The sequence below is a fragment of the Scomber scombrus genome, chromosome 1, assembly GCF_963691925.1.
Source record: "Scomber scombrus chromosome 1, fScoSco1.1, whole genome shotgun sequence".
In the NCBI taxonomy this organism is placed as follows: domain Eukaryota; kingdom Metazoa; phylum Chordata; class Actinopteri; order Scombriformes; family Scombridae; genus Scomber; species Scomber scombrus.
Genome location: NC_084970.1, coordinates 29949442 through 29968538, shown reverse-complemented (window position 1 = coordinate 29968538; position 19097 = coordinate 29949442). Strand labels below are relative to the sequence as shown.

General features: G+C 38.1%; 1 protein-coding gene across 1 annotated transcript in view; it reads right to left on the bottom strand.

Annotated features, from left to right (window-relative positions):
• Window positions 1-18654, bottom strand: part of tspan4a (tetraspanin 4a) — a 116053-nt gene extending 97399 nt beyond the window's left edge. The window contains exon 1 of the mRNA XM_062416787.1: window positions 18334-18654. Coding sequence (XP_062272771.1) covers window positions 18334-18654 — 321 coding nt within the window. The remainder of the gene's footprint in view (window positions 1-18333) is intronic.
• Window positions 18655-19097: the final 443 nt, after the last annotated feature.

Below are 19097 nucleotides of genomic sequence, written 5' to 3'. Positions count from 1 at the left end.
AAAGTTTGACTTGCCTAACCTTTTCTTACATACAACCAGAAATATTTCCTGACAGGGTGGAGAGCATGACACAGCTTCTCCACAAAGGTAATAGAGACCACAGAGAGGAAAGGGAATATCAATAGAAAGGCACTCTTGCAGAGAGAGAGTGACTACCGAGTGGGTGGGAACATCACAACTACATATCAGAGAAAAATTCTGTCTCCTCAAATTGACATTACTTAAACATCGCTGCTTGTTCTTGGGCATAAATGATTTGTTACTGAGGATTTGTACCCGCCCCCTCCATCCTCTACTGACATCTTTTTAAGATTTTTCCTGGTGATGTCTCATTGAGAATACAGCTAAAATAATCTCACACTTGAGTGAAAAAGGAAAAAAAAAGAGGTTCCTCTGATTGTTCTTTAAACAAGAAAGGGTCCCCAAAGCATCTTTTTTCCTTTTTTCCACAAGGCCCCGAGAGCTATTGATGATTAGCATTGACTTTGTTTTTAGTTGCATCACAGAACAAGAAGTTTTGTTCCTGCTCAGACCCTTTAGCATCACTTCGGCAGCCGCAGCAGGATCTGCTCAGCTCTGATCAGTGTCACTCGGCTGTTTATGCATTCCACTTGGGACTGACTGCACCCTAAACTAAAGTTCCTTTCATGACACCACACTGTCAATTAGGTGTATCGAGCTGCTTTTTTCCTTTCTACGTCAGCAGAGTTGGTGGGGTGTGAGAGCTCAGTGCTTCCATCTGGTCTCCATCTGTAATGAGACAGGCTGACAGGGGTCTTGCTCACTCCAAGAAATTATTCATGGGGTTGGTGAGTATAGCTTAAAATCAAGAGTTTTTTCAGCATAAAGAAAAAAATTTGTGAAGTTGCGAAAAATTAAAATAAAGAAAACTGTCTTAAGGCTGTAATATAATAGTATTGATTTTGAATGATTATTTTTGTCTTCACTTAAAATTACAATATCTAGTGAGCATCTTTTGAAAGCAGAGAACAAGACAGAATTTTTCAGGACTTGTTTTGCTCCCACAAGAAAAAAGGAGGGGGAGAAACTGGGAGAAACAGTGGTTTGAATCATTTAAAGGGGCCAGGTGTAGAAATTAGTGGCATCTAGTGGAACGGAATATAATATTCTTAACTATTCTTACTTTGTTTTATTCACAACAGCAAATAACTGTAGTAGCATACTTTACAAAAAAACATTTTTACACAACACTAAAATTGAAATTATAGCTTGTCTTCATCTAATTCAGTGATTACTAGTGTGTTCAAAGTCTTTTTTTATTTATTTTTGTTTTACAGTAGCAGACAAATTACATTAAGTGGAAATGAATTTGTGTAGTGTAGTTCATAACACTGCAAATGTAAGAGAATAAGTGTTTTACTTTGTCCTAATTTAAAAATTAGCCCAGTGTTGATGTAACTTTGATCAGCAAAAGCAGCATGGTCTATTTGACATTCATGTCTAACGTTAAACCTGTAATAACAAGTTTTAAATCAATGCATGTTGATGTTTAAGCCGTAGAGTTACTTTTCTGTCAGGTTAAAGCTATTCTATAGAGCTGTAGCTTAATTTATTCTGTGTCAAACATGAGCTGGGAAGCTGGCACCATGTTGTAGAAAGAAAAAGGCTTAATTAAGTAATAAGTCTAAGTACCTGAGTTTACACGATTGAACAATTTAGAGGTATTTTTCTTTATAATTACACCTTTTGGCATTATAACATTTATGAGAAATGTTTTTTTCACTTAATATTTTGCTGCATAATGTGTGATAGAGTTGCTAATTAGTAAAATGGGTCTGTAGTGACTACTACTTTTTCTTGCAGTGTAGTTTTCTATTAATGTTTGCATTCTGAAAAAAAGGCAAAATATGAGTAAGACAAAAGCCCATTTAAGTGCTGTTTTTTTTAATAACCTGGAGTTTTATGATGCATGATTAAAATGGAAAATTCTGACTAATTAATCAAGTTATAATGGCTTTCTTTGAAATGATTAATTGATTATTTAATTATAATTATACACAGTAGAGATCGATAATTGGTAGAGCCCAGGCCTCATAAACCTTATCCTTCAGTCTTTTTTCCCAGTGATATAATTATTAAAAAACCCATTTTCATGCAATAGCAATATGACTTTTTTCTTATTCACAGGATGAATCTAGGAGAGGTTGTTATCCGTATCTTAGTGGTGTATCTCTGCGAAAAAGAGGAGTATTTCTTCAAAGAGTAGTTGGTCATTAAATCAGACACTTAAGTCCAGACATACTATACTTTGTGTTACTCTTGTTTTCAGTATGATTACATAAAACACTGGCATTGATTCTGACCTGCTTGTGCCACGATGGTGGGGATGGTGATGATAACGTCTCAGCCAGAAAAAGGATTGTGATTGAGGGAACAGATGTCCTGGAAGACCTGGATGTACCCAGAGCCTGTGCCTTGCTAATGGGGCTGAGATATGCGGTTTAACACAGCTACCCAAAAGGAACTGAAAAACACCTTTGAAGTGTTTCAAAAGATTTTCCTTCAGCTGGTTGGTCTGAAAGCCAGTTTGAACGTAATGTCTCTAAAAATTAAACTGCTATACTAAAAAATATGAAGAATTAAATTGTCGTCAAATTCAATAGGAAATGTTGGATTTATTGCAAGACTGTTAATAAAACGGCATTATTTTTTAATTAAGTGGACGCAATAAACTGTTAATTGAGTGTATGTTAATCAAATGTTCTTTTTTTGGAAGTATTGATGTGTATCAGACATGTATTTACTAAGTGACTTCTATATTCCTCGGGGAGAATGCATATAGCTATTTGATGTGTTTTATGTATTCCTTTTCACATCGTATATAATGTTATTTTTGTATTGTTTGCTTTAATGTGCATAGAGAGTGAAGCACTGGATTATTTTCAGGGATTACTCCTCTAAAACCCACATTAATAATTGAATATTAAAGGTAACTAACTGGTAAAAGCCTGCAAATGTCTTTGCTTAATATAATCATTTAGAGCTCCCAAACACACTTTTTGTTTTGGTTAAACTCAATAGGGCATGGATTTATTTATTTATTTGATGTGCTTAAGTGCTGTTTTGTGCACAGATGATGGTATAAAAACAAACAACAAACATTTGTACATATGTTGACATTGGTTTTACAGTCAAATGTGGTCATAAAACTGGAATTGCTATGCGTAATTCATTTTGACTGAAGTGAAACAAGTTACTAATACTCTACTAAAAAAATGAATGTTTTCAAGGACATTTCTAAGAAAAAATGGAAGGAAAAAGAAGTTAGAATAACTTAAATGAAGTAATTTGACCACTAAATAACACCAGAACTTTTTTAATTAAGCTGGTTCAACTTAATTAAACTTGTAGAGGACAAAGCAAATCATGTTGGTTGCACTGAACTAATTGAGTTAGTCTAACTATAAAAGTCTCATGGGATTTCCTCAATAATGGTGTTGGAATTACTTAAAAAGATCCATGCAAAGTGTTACCCTAATTTTTTTAAGTTGAGTCTGTGTAATTTTTTTTCAGAGCGCTCATATGAGATTTAACAACCCACTTCTGCACTAACACAGAGAAACTCTCCATATCTTACATACTTGTCTTGCAAAACATTTTCCAGCCGGCTTCTCAGTGAACCCCCCGTCAAGACTTCATTACTGCCTCAAACCAGCACCCATGGTCAACTGAGTAAAACATAGTGGAACTGATGGGATTATACTGATGGGCAGCCACTTGACTCTGGGTAAATCTCACTTAAATGTATTTAAACCAAAGTCTTCCCCAACTTCCCAATGTGGACTGAGGCTCATCTTCCACATCCTCCATGTGACATCTTAATCCTTTCATAGTGAGCTAAAAATAAGAAATGTCATACATTTTTATATAGTATAAGAAGTGCCTGTGTTCATAGACCAGCATCAGTTCGCCTACGTGCAACAGACGATGCTATTTTCGTTGCCCTCCATACATTTCTGGAGCACCTGGAACAACCTGACACCTATGCTAGGATGCTGTTTATTGACTATAGTTCAGCCTTTAATACTATACTTCCCAATAAGCTGGTCACCAAACTACACCTCCTGGGGCACACCTTGAACTTGAGTTGAGACTTTTTTGCACTACAGTTATTGGATTGATAACAAAGAATGACGAAACACTATTCAGAGAAAGACTGTACACATGTTGCAATAATCACAACCTGTCACTCAATATAAAAAACAAACAAGGAAGTGATCATTGACTAAAGCAAAAAAGGCTGAATGTGCCCTACTTCTCAGAATTGGAGATAAAGTGGAAAAGGTCACATGTTTTAGGTTTTTGGGGGTGCACATAACAGAGGAGCTCAGCTGGACTACCAAAACCTCTGTGATAGAAGGAAAAGCCCGGCAGCACCTCTACTATCTGAAGATATTAAAGAGAACTCGTCTACCCCAACAAGTCCTCCTGTGAACTTTTACCGCAGTGCTATTGCAAGCATACTGACATACTGCATGACAGTGTGGTATGCCAACTGCAATCAGGTTGACAGAAAATCTCTCCAGCGTATAGCGAGCACAGCACAGGATATCATCAGAACTCATCTACTGGACTTGGACTCAATCTACACCTCGTGATGCCTGCAGCGAACTCACAGTATCATTAAAGACCCATCCCACCCAAGCTAACACCTGTTAAACTTCTTGCCGTCTGGAAGGAGATATAGAAACGTTGCGGCTCAGACTTCCAGGACGAAAAACAGATTCTTTCCTGGCACTTCTACCCTAATCGGCCCACCCTCCAGTGTGCAATAACTGGAGCAATCCCAGTACTTTTATATACTTTTTAATGCACTACACATACCCCCAGTGAGCAGTAACTGGAGCACAAGCTTTGTACTATAATACACTTTATACTTTATGTATTTTATGTAACAGTCTAATGGTTATAATCAATTTTTTCCCGTCCTTTTATTACTTTATTTGTATTTTGTTGCCTGCTGTGCGCTTAGAGAGCATTGCAAATATGCTGTCTTGAACAATGGCAATAAAGCTCCATCTATCTCTATCTATCCATCTAGCTGGGTATCTATCTTAACAGTGCAGCTACATGCTGTTTTCCACTGCACTGCGCGTCGATTTGACACATCCAGTCCTCAAGTGTCCTTTATGAATATTTAAAAATTTTCATGACTCAGATCTGTCAGATGTGATGACTCAAAATGTATTAATTTTTAGAAGGCTTGGATGGAGCTTCTGAAGTGTTTAAAATATTGGCAAGTGTCCTGTCTTTTTTTGACATTGGCTTTTATATAAATACAGTATTATACCTGTTTTTTTCTTTATATTTAACCCTGTTTTAAAAGATGTCCTTTGTTGCTATGGGAAGATAAGGCCATCTGTGTATAGAGCTCCACTGCAGTCACCCCAGACTGATGCAGTGGAGGAAATAATTCACTGTCAGAATACTGACCAAATTGTGAGCACAGGCCTCACCGCTTCCACACAGTCCACAAGCTAATGTGGAGTGTCAGATAGGGGAGAGCGATCTTCCTCACAAGCATAGTGTTGGGGCAATCAGTGTTAAACCTAGTCTGAAATGGTTGATTCAGTGAAATAAACATAAAAATGTTTATTTCTTATGTTTATTACTTCTTTTTCTTATTCTTCTTATTATCATTATCATTATTATTACTGTTTTGTACAGATAATCACATAGATTCTTGTTGGCAGAAGATGTTACAACAGATGATTTTTCCAACAATACACATATTCTATGCAAAAGCTGCTTGTGTTGCTCAAAACTGGCTGGTATGCATCTCCCTGGAGTTAAAAGGTCAATTAAGTGTGACAAAATTGCCCAGACTTTGAGGAATATTTTGTTCATCGAGCCTCCCAACTGGTGGTAGCAGTTGCCGCGCCAAGTAATAAAACAGATCATCAGCGTAGCTAATATCACATTTTTTTGGAAGTGACTTAAATTGAAAATGGTCACAAGTGACCGATTTTTCTATCATTGCCTAAGCTGAGGAGAACTAACACTTGCTAACTTTGTTCCCCTCCCTGACATCTCCTGTCCTTTCCTAGACCCCGATGGACTAAGAACGCACAAGGCCATCTGCATGTATTATCCTTCAATGGTGAAAGGGCTCTGACAGTTGTCCCTGTCCATGCTAGCTAAAAGTGTGATGGTCATTGTGTCAATCTGTCTGTGTTGAAGGGGAGTAATTACACACACATCACATAGACTATTAGAAAGCAATATCAGTGAAAAGGGCCTGCATATTTACTCCAGGGGTGTCAATTTCCTGACTGTTATTTTTTTATCTTATTAATATTGTATAGATTATTTATGTATAAAAATGTAGGGTTAATTTTTTTTTTAGCTTACTACAATATATTTTAAACATCTGTACCATTGATTCTGATATGTTGATGAATCTGATGTAATGTTTGTATATAACATTTATGATGTGATGTTTGTGATCATGTTTTCATTGAATCTGTCTCTATTCCCCGACCTACAGACACTACACTTACTACGTTGCCAAGCCGTCACACAACTGTTTACCCCGACTCTACACATTGCTTTTTTATTAAATATTCTGGTTGGGAGGAGCCAGGCAGACATTGAAATATGGTCTTAATAAATAAAAGAAATGTGTTCCAGAAATGAAAACCTGAAGCCAAGATGCTAATTAGCCTGCAAATCAGCAATCAAGTGAGTTGTTCAGGTAAACTGATTTCTTTTTGGGAGGGGGTGTTCATTAAGTTTTGTTTGCCCTAACCAATGAGTGAAACATTCATCATCATTTTCGATCTATATGCGCTTATCAGGAGCAGTAAATGTAATGTTTTTCACACTGATTAAATAATGTGTTAAATTTAAGACTTATTATTTCTCTTGTAGTTATTTTTCTAAGTAGCTAAGTAAGAAGATGGCATTGCTTTCATAATCCCATCCACTAAGCTCTGATTGGTTGACTTTTTCTCCAATTGGCAGAAACAGAGTCTGGAAACAGGCTACATGACAATCGTACCAACCTCAAATTTGCTGCAAAGTTCCCTAATACAAAATATGTTATTAGTAAATATAAAGTAAGTTTAATCAACCTGAGAGGGCAGGTAAAAATAACTGTGATTTGAGGTAAGTTGACAGCTCATAAAGGTCACAAGTCATGTTTTCAGTAGCATCAATACAGTTTACAGCATGGTTAAATCCCTGAAAAGTCAGTCATAAAAAAAAGAAAGCAATGCTAAGGTGTCCGGGGAAACAGGCGGGAGAAAACTACACAAGGCAGAACTGTCAAAACATACCTGAGATCAGGTTTACTAACTGACTGGAATCAGGTTACTGACATACTTTTTTGCTACCAAGGGGCTTTCCCGGATGCCATGAATTTCTTTAACTTTAAACAACATTAGAGTGAAAAACACAAAGACTGACACAGCATAGTTACATCAAAAGATAACAACAAAAGCAATTTTATCTTTTTTTTTTAATTGAGGTCTTTTATGTATTTTTCATATGATTTATCTGTTCATCACAAAGCTATACAGTAAAGGCACAACAACCCCCCATGTACCCCATATCTACAGTGTTTGATTTTCTTTTCTCTTTATACTGTATACAGTAGTACTTCAGCTGGAGTTTGAATTGAATGTTGTTTTTATAACCTAAGGCAGGAAAAAAAATATATGAATGCATAATTTATCACAGCACAATGATGGCTGATTGCATCTATGTATTAGGCCTAACAATTGTGCTAATTGTTATCATTTATAAATATAAACATCACTGGTGAAAACAAATCAAGTTGTGACTTCATGCCGACACATTCATGTGGCAGCTGGTTTTCTCAGCCATGAAGGTATGAAATTAAGCTTTTTAAAGCGAAAGAATGCTTCAAGTGGGTCAGTGTTATGGCAATGCCAAAATCTCATGTTTGTAAAAGCTGAAAGCTGGAATCAAAGTGGTTTGAGTATTAAACTGGCAGCGATGATAATGCCAGAACAGCCTCACTGAGGCATCACCTAAGCCTCTTTCTGAGCCAGGAAAGACCCCAGAGAGCTTTATTAAAGAATATCTTCCACAAAGTCTGTCAGAAATAAACTTTGCTGTATTTAGAAAATATTTTTATATTTAAATATTTAAATGTATTTAGCATTGATTACTGCATATATTTTTATAGCACTAACCTACCAAATACTGTTAACCTCAACATGACCGATGTGATGCAACAGCTGATGCTAAAATGTAGCCTATGTCATCATCTGTACACATGGCTATGATATTGAAAAGAAAAACAAGACATCCTTTGTGTCTCTGCTCCATTTCTTATGTGCAGATTTGGAAATTTCGAATGTGGGTGTAACATCGCCTGTAAAATTTGTGCACAAACATACCAAACTCAGCAAATGCAAACTACAGGCCTATTATCAGGACCGCTCATGCTGTGCACGTCCCCCAACCTGCTGTGAATCGATAGGCTGTGTGGCAGCAGGGGCTGGGCGAGCGGGGCTGACAGATCTCAAATCAGTAGAAAGGCAATTTCTATTGATCTGGCCAAATCAGTGGAGACAGATGCAACCCATTCACAACTCTGGCAATCTATGGACCCTCCATTGGGCTCTGACCTACATTATGATGACAAGTAAACACAACTTCAGAGAACACGTCTTCAGTCTTCTGCTTGCTCTCTTCCAATCTTCTTTTCTCTGTCCCAGTCTCACCCACAGCCGCATCGGTTTCATCCCCTATCCCACCTCCCCACGCACCCCACCCCCCACACTGTGGAAAAGCCAAGTGATAACAAGATTATTTAAAAGGTGTCTGTAAATGAGAGTCTTATTTTGGTATTTTGTAGCTATAGGGCATTTTTCCAGCTCTGTGGTTTCTGCAGAAAACGATTAGTGTCGTGCATCTTTGCATATTTCTGAGTTGCTCACTGTTGCAATTTTATGCTGGAGTCATTGCTGCTACATTTATGGGATAATCAGCATTTGTCCTGCAGCACAGAAATCCATCTCTCCCTTTTTATATTTTTCTTTGTCTGGGAAGAAGTGATATCCAGGCTCCTTTCACCCACACGGACATTAATGTACTAGGTCAGAGTGCTGAGCTTATTTCACACACTTATAGTATAGTATAATGGGGATTAACCAAGGGGCAAACAGGTCTGAAAAGTGAACCCAGTGCAGATGTGCCTTAAACCTGCAGTCTTTATAATAGCCTGCAAGAAGGCAGCTCCACTGGTTGCAAAAAGAAGTCGGATTGTATGAAAGTCTATGAGAAAATGACCCTAATTCTCACTTGATTTATGGTCTCAATCATTAGTTTAAAGTCTTCTTCAATTCAGCATGATGTTCATTTTGTAAATTATGGCCCTATTTAGAGTAAAATAGAGGATTGTCAAGTTGCTATGTATCATAACCCAAGATTAGAATAGTACATAGGAGTATAGGTGCAATCTTAGTGTGTTCAGGTCATAAAAAATTTAAAATTTTGGTCTCCTAAAAAAGTCTTGTTCAGCTCCACCCACTCATCCAAATATGGTCACTTCTGGCTCAAAAAAACAAAAATGGCAATGGTCAAAATGCTGAACTTGAGGCTTCAAAACAGGTGTCCACAAACCAATTGGTGTCGTCATGGTGTCTATATCCTTTCTTTTTTTGTTGTTGCATGAAATCAACACAAGAGTCACTGCCTGAAGCTCAGAGTAAGTGAAGAGTCATTACAGTCCAGTTTGAGTGAGATGTGTTTGCTGCTCTTGACTTTATTTACAAGCGTGTGTCATGTAGTATTTGGGCATGCACACACACAGATGCACAAACCCTCAACTTGTGATTGCTTTCCATGCAGTGCTTTGAAAGGACACGTTTCTATGACAATCTGAAAGCTGATATACCTTTTAATGACATGAAAGCATGAAATGGGAATTCAGAGTAATTGTGGTACTTTTTTTTCTGAGAGAAAAAACACAGACTCCAAAAATGTGTCTATGATAATAACACTGCTGCATCCACTATTACTAATACACAGTAATGCAGTCAGAGTTATCCAGGGATCGTTATTTGGCCTTAAATAACCCCTGTGTATAGCATTTATTTCTATTAAAAATAAATACATGAATCAAGAAATGTGGTAGTTTTCATTTTGAATATTTTCAAACTGTTTAAGACAGATAATAATACAACAGTTGAGGTGAGAATCAGTTTAATGTTGCATAGAAACTATGCAGTTTAACTGTCGGATTTTGAATGTACATTGAGGGAATGTGATGACTAATTAGCACATAATTTGTGTTTTCTCACCACTTTCTCCTCTTCTATATCAGAGGCATCGTCTGAGCTGTCAATGTTGCAAGAGGAAATTCTTTAATGTACTACAGCAGTAACGATGTCAGCAGCAAGGTACATAACGTGGATGCTTGGGGACGTAAAATCAGAAGAAAACTAGGCTTAAAACAATCTGTTCCTTAAAAACGGATTACTTTTTTAGTAAGAAAAACATCTTCAAAGAAAAAAAAAGAAAAACAATAAGCCTTCCCTTAAAAGTATGACAAAGAGATTGAATGGCATTGTCATCATTTGTAAAAGTTAGGGCTGTAAATAATAAAACAAGGTGACATAGGAACATTTACATGTATTTAAGTAACCCAGTACATGTATTTAAGCTGATTTCTTAACTGTCATTCAAATGAGAAAACCTTGTTCCTGAAATTGGGACCATGTATAAACATGTCAATGTTTCTAATCAGCTTTTTACAAGCTGCATATGCGTAACAATAGACTGCAGATGGGGAAAGCACAACAGAAATCTTAACACAATGAAATGTCTCCTCGTATTTGAAGTAATTGCATCCAAAGTCAGACTAAAAGGGAAACTAACAAAGTAGTTTGTAAAAGTCTAAATAAGTCAGTTTCCAGTGGTGTTAGGAGAGAAATCTGGTTATTTATCTGTAATTGTGGATTTACAGTAACTAGATTACTACAGTTCATTTATGTTTTACCCTCATAATCAGGTTTCTCTGAGTAACTTGGTTACTTAGGTGTAAGTAAACTCACTGTCACACTACCAGAGTATAATATAAAAAGTTTATCTCTTAGATGATTTAAAGCTTTTTTAAGAAAGTTGCTTCGAAGTTTGGATTTAGATTCTTGTAATCTGCTGTCCTACTGCAACAAGACAAATTGCAGATCTTTATATTGTTCTCTCTGCTGCAGGACAGCATTCGGCTTGCTCAGATAGATACTGTCATCTACACTTGTTCCCATCATCCCCGGCACCTTCAGTAGCTGCAGACCAGCAGCTCTGACCTCAATCATAACGACACTTCTGGCTAAGTCGTCACAGTTTGATTCCTTGACCTCTTGCGGTTGCCTTGAGAGCAAATTAGTCAGTGACACCAACATGAGCAGACAGTTTGTCCCAGAAAATCCTTACGCTTGTGGATGCTGTGTCATGGTCCTTTCCAAAAGTATGCAATCTCCAACAGGAAACTTGGAACTATTTGAAACAGAAATATAGATTTGTAGATTGTATGCAAATTAATTATTTCAAGAAAAAACAATCTGACATTTCCTGATATTTTTCCAAGTTGTCTGTTATTGTGCAGTGTGGTGACAACGTCCACCAAGAGGGAGTCTGTTATTTGTTGTTTTATATGCCACAGTGAGCAAAAGATTAATTGATGGAATAACTTTGAGTGGAAACAAAAGGAAGTAGCCATAAAAAGGCAGAAAACGCACTGAACCACTACAAAATATCTTATTCAGCATACATTAAATGCTCTGAAATCAATAGAATAAAAAGAGCTTAGATGTAATTGACTGAACATCAAACTATAAGTGTACTTTTTTATGGCATCTTTTGAAAACTCTTGTACTGCAAAATATGCATATCCTACTTTTTCTTCAATGAATTAGTTGCTGAACATATTGGTTTGACAGTATTTAATCCTTGGGGGTAGGGATATAGCAGACTTCGTACTTGGAGAGGAAGGTTTACGAAGGGTGACAAATTGAAGGAAAAACCAACATAAAGTGTCTTAGTAAGGTATTGGGCTACCACATGCTGCCAGAACAGCTTCAATGTGCCTTGGCATTGATTTTACAGTCTCTGAACTCTACAGGGGGGGATGAACACATTCTTCCAAAAGATATTCCCTCATTTGGTGTTTCGATAAAGGTGGTGGAGAGTGCTGTCTTACAAGTCAGTCCAAAATCTCCCATAGGTGTTCAGTTGGGTTGAGATCTGGTAACTGTGAAGGCAACAGCGTTTGATTCAAATCATTTTTTATACTATACCATTCAGTGACCTCTTGTGTCCTTTGGATGGGGACACTGTCATCCAGGAAGAAACCACTCCCATCAAGATAGAAATGTCTCATCACAAGATAAAGGTGGTCACTCAGAACAACTTTGTATTGATTTGCAGGGACCCTTCCCTCTTAGGGGGACAAGTGGATCCAAACCATGCCAGCAAAATTCCCCCCACAGCATAACAGAGCCACTGGATCCCCTCACTGTGAGAATCAAGCATTCAGACCTGTACTGTTCTCTTGATGTACGCTACACATGCACTCACCTAATTGTCAAGAATATGATGATGACTCATCTGACCATATCACTTTTCCCCCCACATCTCTAGACCAGTGTCTGTGGTGTGTTTGCACCACTGAACTCTCAAATATGCATTCATCTTTGTAATGAAGGATTCATGCACTGCAGCCCTACTATAATATCTCTTTCTATGTAACTGTCGAAGGACTGCTCTTGCTGACACAATCTCATTCTCAATCACCTGAGGTTTTTGCACTTCTGTTTTTCCTTACATATCACACTAAACACAAGTATCACAGTCATCAAATGTGCCCTGTCGACCACAATTCCCTATCCTGTTTACTGATATCTTTCCCATAGATCTAAATACAGATGTCACTTTAGTCACTGGAACAGTGACTAAAGTGACATCTGAAACAGCAGCCAGGTGAGCAGTCCTTGTGACTGAAGCTCCAGCCATCTGTGTCCCAACAATCAACCCTCTGTCAAAGTCACTTATATCTTTTCCTCTTGCCATTTCAATGCAAAATCAGAATCAACTGGGCCTGCTCAACATTTATATACATGCAACAGAGCATGATTGGATGTTAATTGCTTAATTGTACCATGCAGTGTGTCTGTGTGGAAGCATCTGCACTCATTCTGTATCTCCACTCATTTATTCATTATTTTCCTGTAGGTCCAACTAAATGTCTGCTCTGCTGATAAACTAATGTAAAACTGTATCAACATTGCAGTTACTTCGTACTTATCCATCACCAATGGATTCCATCATTGGTATTTTTAGGATCCACTATTAACACCAGCATCAAAGGGAAATCAAAATATCTACCCTTTAAATATAAAGTTGCATCAGAAGTCCCCCCCCCCCCCCCCCCCCACCCAGAAAAATCTAAAACAGAACAAAAACAAAAAGCACCTACCACACTTTGGTTCTCCTCCACCTCCTGATGCTCTCAGGGCAGCGCAGTATGGGTGATTGGCAGTTTGCTGCCCACTACGAGGGAGCTGCATGATGCCAGCAAGAAGGTCTTTATTCAATCCTAAACACCCAACTACACATTTGCACTGAAAATGTTCTTTAAGGAGTCAGTGCTGGTTCATTCTACAATGTCTTACCTCTTTCACTTTATCCATTTTAGGGTAAAACCATCACATTTGTCAAACGATTCAGGAAAACATAGTTTTGATGCAATAAAAATAAAAAGCGAAAAGGACAGAGACAAATATATATATTTTGTCATATTTTGGTGAACAGACTGAGAATAAAGATGGAAAGCAGAGAGGTGTATCAGGCCACAGGAGAGGTTTTATTTTGTGATGTTTTCATTTGGCATGCCTTAAAATATGGGCTTTTACTAGAGCATTCCTTTAACCTACAGTATCACTGTATGTGCACAGTATAGTCTTTTGTCTATCACATGTCACACTTTCTTCTCACTCAGTATGTGCAGTCATGTTGTACCTCTGCCTGCACAACAAGTACATTTAACGCTGACAGTGTTAACACAAAACCGTCAGAGTTTAAATATGACATGTATGTTAACACTTGTCAGTTTTCTGTGTGTGTGTGGGTGTTGCTTGTCATTTTCAAGTCTAGATGTTGACGCATATCTGCAACATGATGAATTTTTCTCTACATTTTCGGCACTTGGCAGATTCAGCTCTTGATTATTTCTGTCGTCAATGCTTCTCTTTGAGGATTTTCATCTCAGTGGATTTACTTAATGGTTAAAGTGGTGAGATTCTATTATTTATATAACTAATCTCTTTGGTGCTAACCGCTTGTTGCTATGGTGTTTTTCATTTTTGCTCTGCAATTCACGGAGATCATCTGTCAGTTAAATACTCAAGCCAGTACTGTGCTGTCTTTATACTGGGACTTTTCTGTGTGAGTCTCTATCAGCGACTCTTTTTTGATCATTTCAACAATGTTGGCTGTCAAGCTGCACACATTGTAACTATCCAGTTCTCAAGGTTTTCTTTTGATGAGCTGCTGATCAGGACTCCAGGAAGGAAAAAAATTATGCACCATCTTGGATGTTATACTGATACTATGAGAGCTGCAACTGCTTTTTTCCCCATTATTAATTCATTTGTTTAATACTTTTTGAGGAATGGGTTGAGAGAAATAGAGAAAATAATGAAAATAGTCAAACACAAGTTCCCAGAACATGAGATCAGATTTTCGAATGAATTCCTTTGTTCAACCAACAGTCCAAACCAAGAAATTCAGTTTACAGTAATAGAAACCCAGAAAGTGATTGGCCGTTTTGCCTGAAAAATCTGTCGACCAATGAATAAATTAATAAAGCGTTTCCACACTAGAGCCTCAATGATCTTCTTGACTACATTATTAAGTTTCAAATAAATGAATGTCCACTCCATCAGCATGAGTGAAAATGTTTATACTCTGTAGAAATAAAATTCTAACATTAATGTCAAATTGTTAATGAGTTCACTTTCCTTCCCGTTTGTTTTTTCAACTTTCGTCTTTATGAACACTGACTACCAGAAGTGTTGTTTCCCTCATAGAGAATGTCTGCTCTTCTCTGTGTCCATTGTTTGTCCTTGTTGCATATTGCTGTGCTACTGCATACAGAAATTATCATGACGGAAATGGGCTAAATAAGTGTCAACTTCATAGCCAGTGTCTTTAATGTAGAATCAATACAGTATATCACGAAGAGCGATCTCTGCCCATTACAAGATAAGTAGAGTATTGCTCTCAGGTGGCTACAGTCATTTTCTTGTTGTAGGAAAAAATGGAAAATTATTATTTTCTTCGCTGATGTGGCATGAAAGAAAATTCCCATCTCAGTTGCTTCATGTTGCAGTATTGGTAGTGGGCAGATACAGAATTTAAATTACATTGTTTTTTGTTGTAACTGCTAGTGTTAGCTGAGTACACTCTTTTTATTTTAATAGTAATAAATTACTTGAATAAAATCACTGTATCGATACACTCTACTCTCTGATTTTGTGAAATCATCAGTAATCACAACCAGCACATTCTTATCAAGCATTAACATATAAATATATCAGTACTATCCCCACAAAATAATGCGTTCAAACACATCACGTCAATATCTGAATAATCTGATTTATTTTAAGTTTTATTCAATACTTGCTTCTGCTGAAGTCAAACTACAAAACCTTTGAAGTCTTGATGAATGCACATCTGGATAGTTTCAAAATCATATTCCTGAAAACAATTAATCATGAGTCCAATAATGGCACAGAAGCTATATTATATTATATTAGATTAGATTAGCTCAGATCAGATTAGATTAGATTAGATTACAGGTTTATTTCTGGGGAATTCTATGACATTTACAGTATGTGAACTGATTGAAGACACTTTACGCCCCCTGGAAATCTTGTTTTTGTGGACCTCCAGTTGTTATACTTCTCACCTTGCTGCAGTGATGTACATGTGTACTCCAGGAAACTGTGACATTTCTGTTTGGGTGAGTTTCAACCAAAAGTGTGAAGTTGCTCTTTGAGATATTTCTGTTTTAGTTTAGTCTCCTCTCAGAAGCCACTGTGTATGAGAACTTCTTGACAGTTGAGCCCAGTGAGTTGTAAATCTCACTGATATTAATAATATATATAAGTAAGAATTGTTGGTGACAATAGAATATTCTGTGCTTTTCTTTTCCCCCTCAGGATTTTAAACTCTCATCTGTTGTGTCACTCTGAAGAGAAAGAAAAGACCAAAATACACATTTTTTATTAGGCCAAATCCAAGCAGCAACTACCACAGCTTGAGGCTGAAGTCAATGTGGAAGTTTCTTTAAGTGCAATACCACCGATAGCCACCAGATGCTGGCTCCAATTGACTCACATTCAGAAAGTGTTCACTTGGTTCTGGAGATACAAAGTCAGCAAATCATCATGGTCTCAAAAATTGTGTCAGTGGTCAATTTAGAAAATTATTGGTCCGTTAATAAGATTTGAAGACTACTGGTAGCTTCAAATCTACCAGTAGATTTGAAGCTACCAGTAGATTTGAAGCTATCTTCAAATCGTTTACTGACAGCGTTGGCTCACTTGCTGCTCCGCCTGGCGCCCAAACTCACAGTTTGGCTTTTGTCGCAATATTTCAGACAGTTTCATGTTACCTGATTACAATACGATACCTGCACTGTTAGCACAATTTAGGTGAAGTAGCTAACGTTGCCTCAAATAATTACCATTCAGTGTTCCCAGTAAGCTAGTATCAGCTTCAGCCTGAGGTAGCGGGTCATGTAGTGTAACACCCCACATGTTATTTGGGAGGACCAGGTTACAAACTGAAAAGATTGCTCCAACCATAAACAGCAACTCTGGACTTCAAACCGGCTCCAATGCAAAACCAAGTTATCTGGGGACATCATTGTACCACATCGCCTCTTGCTACGACCATCTTTATACACAGACTATGGTAAAATGTTTTCAGAATAACGTCACATTACAATCTTACAACATGAATCTACCACTTGAAAGGCTATATTTTGAATGAGGCACACAGACACCAGATTTGGAACCAATGGGCATGTAATTGAAACAGCCTTTAAAATGCAATTGAAATGGTGGACTGGCTGAGGTCTGACATTAGTGATCAGCAGCCACTATGACTCAGATGTGTTATTTTCAAAGACAGGATTTATATTGAAAGTGCTACTCTGTTCTGAGCTGGATGATCCTAACATGAGTGGCGTCTCAGGAGGAGAAGGCTATAGCTCATCGTGGTCAAGTGGTCATTATTTATCCCCAGCAGCAACACACACACACACACACACACACACACACACACACACACACACATACACAGTACGCTAATAACAAATCCTATGACCCCTCTTTGACAGCATTTTATGGCAGACAGAAGATGTGGAGGTGAAGAGGTCACTCATTCCTCGAGGGAGATTGCATCTTGGCAGCTAGATTGCATTTCAGCGTTCAAGGCCTCATCTCATTCCATTATCAATAAGAACAGACATATAACAAATCAAAGTAATCCAAGAAAGGTAAGCACAAAGGCCAGCATCCTATCAAAACTGTGAGAAGTTAGAATAGATTTCACAAAGGGAGTCTGTGGCCAAAAACGCAGATGAAGCAGAGACCGAGATCTTTAAATCTGAATCACAGCTGGGGAGCATGACAGGCTTCACACTGTGAATGAAAGTGAAGTGTTGTGGGGCTATCGGAGCAGGATTGACAGAGGCAGACAGATACCAAAGCTCAAACGTCCCCACGGCAAACAGATACGATCAACCAGATAGACCAGATTGACAGCAGATGCTTTGATGGGCTGAGAAGCACTGTTGCATGGGGAGAAGGGTGAAGCAGAGGCAGGTGAAGAATTACAGCACAATGGTAACACTGTGATTGACTAGAGTACACACAATGCATGCTCCAAATATGCCAAAGCCTAACACAGCAAACAATGCAGTGCACACCCACACCTAAACTACTGTATAGGGAACAGAAAAAGCTCAACTCACCCACACAGTGGGCTTTGTACACACAATCTAAATGCATGATCTGTGTCTTCCTCTACCTCCCCCCCCCCCACACACACACACACACACACACACTCACTCATCTCACATCCTTACCAGTGAACAGACAAACATAACAGAGCTAACTAAACAGAAAAATAGGACTTTACAGTGAAACAAAAACCAATTTAAAAGTCAAGAAAGCAAAACACCACTTTCTTCAAAACAAGCATTGCTAAAACTCACACACACACATGCAGTAATAGAAAAAACGTAGAAGAAGAAGAAGAAAATTTACTCACCCAGAAAAGGAGGTTGAAGAAGACCATTCCATAACGTAGGGCCATCATACAACCCTCGGCCATCCTGCAGCGACGCAGTTCTAGGAGGAATATGAAGGAGAGGTCCAGGTAAAACACCACATACTTCTTCCCTTGGGCGTAGCGCCCCTTGGACGTCTGTGGCCCCTTTGTCGTGTGGAAGCCGAATGCAAACGGCGGCCGCTTATACTCAAACTCCCCACTGAAGCGGTGAAACCCAGAAGTGAAAGGCGGTGTGTCAGGTTTGCTGTCCAGAGATGGACTGCGCCGGTACGGAGTCTCATCTGTGCTCGAGCGTCTCATTATGAAAGCTGACTGAGCCTTGAAGAGTTTTTAACAGTAACACTGTAATTCAGCTCCACGCAAAGTCCACAATGAACGACCAGAAGTTATTCCTCTGGAGGGTGAGAGTTGGATTTCAATAATGTTTCGACCTACCCTTGCCTCAAAAATAATTATGACCCCTTGGATTTAATTATGCCCCAGGTGTGATCACTCTTGATCTGATTTAATCTGAAGAAGATCATTTACTGCCATTCCCTTGACTGGAGTTCTTCTATTTAATCCTATAGTGTCACTATATTCAGGACACCTGTGTAATTCTTTGTATTTAGGACATGATCCCGACACACACATTCACATCTGCACATCCCTGTTTCCCTGTCTCTAATCCCTCAAGCACAGGTGTCACGCTCTGTGAGATAAGCTGGTTTGCAGTTTCATCACATAACAGTTAATTCAGGCAG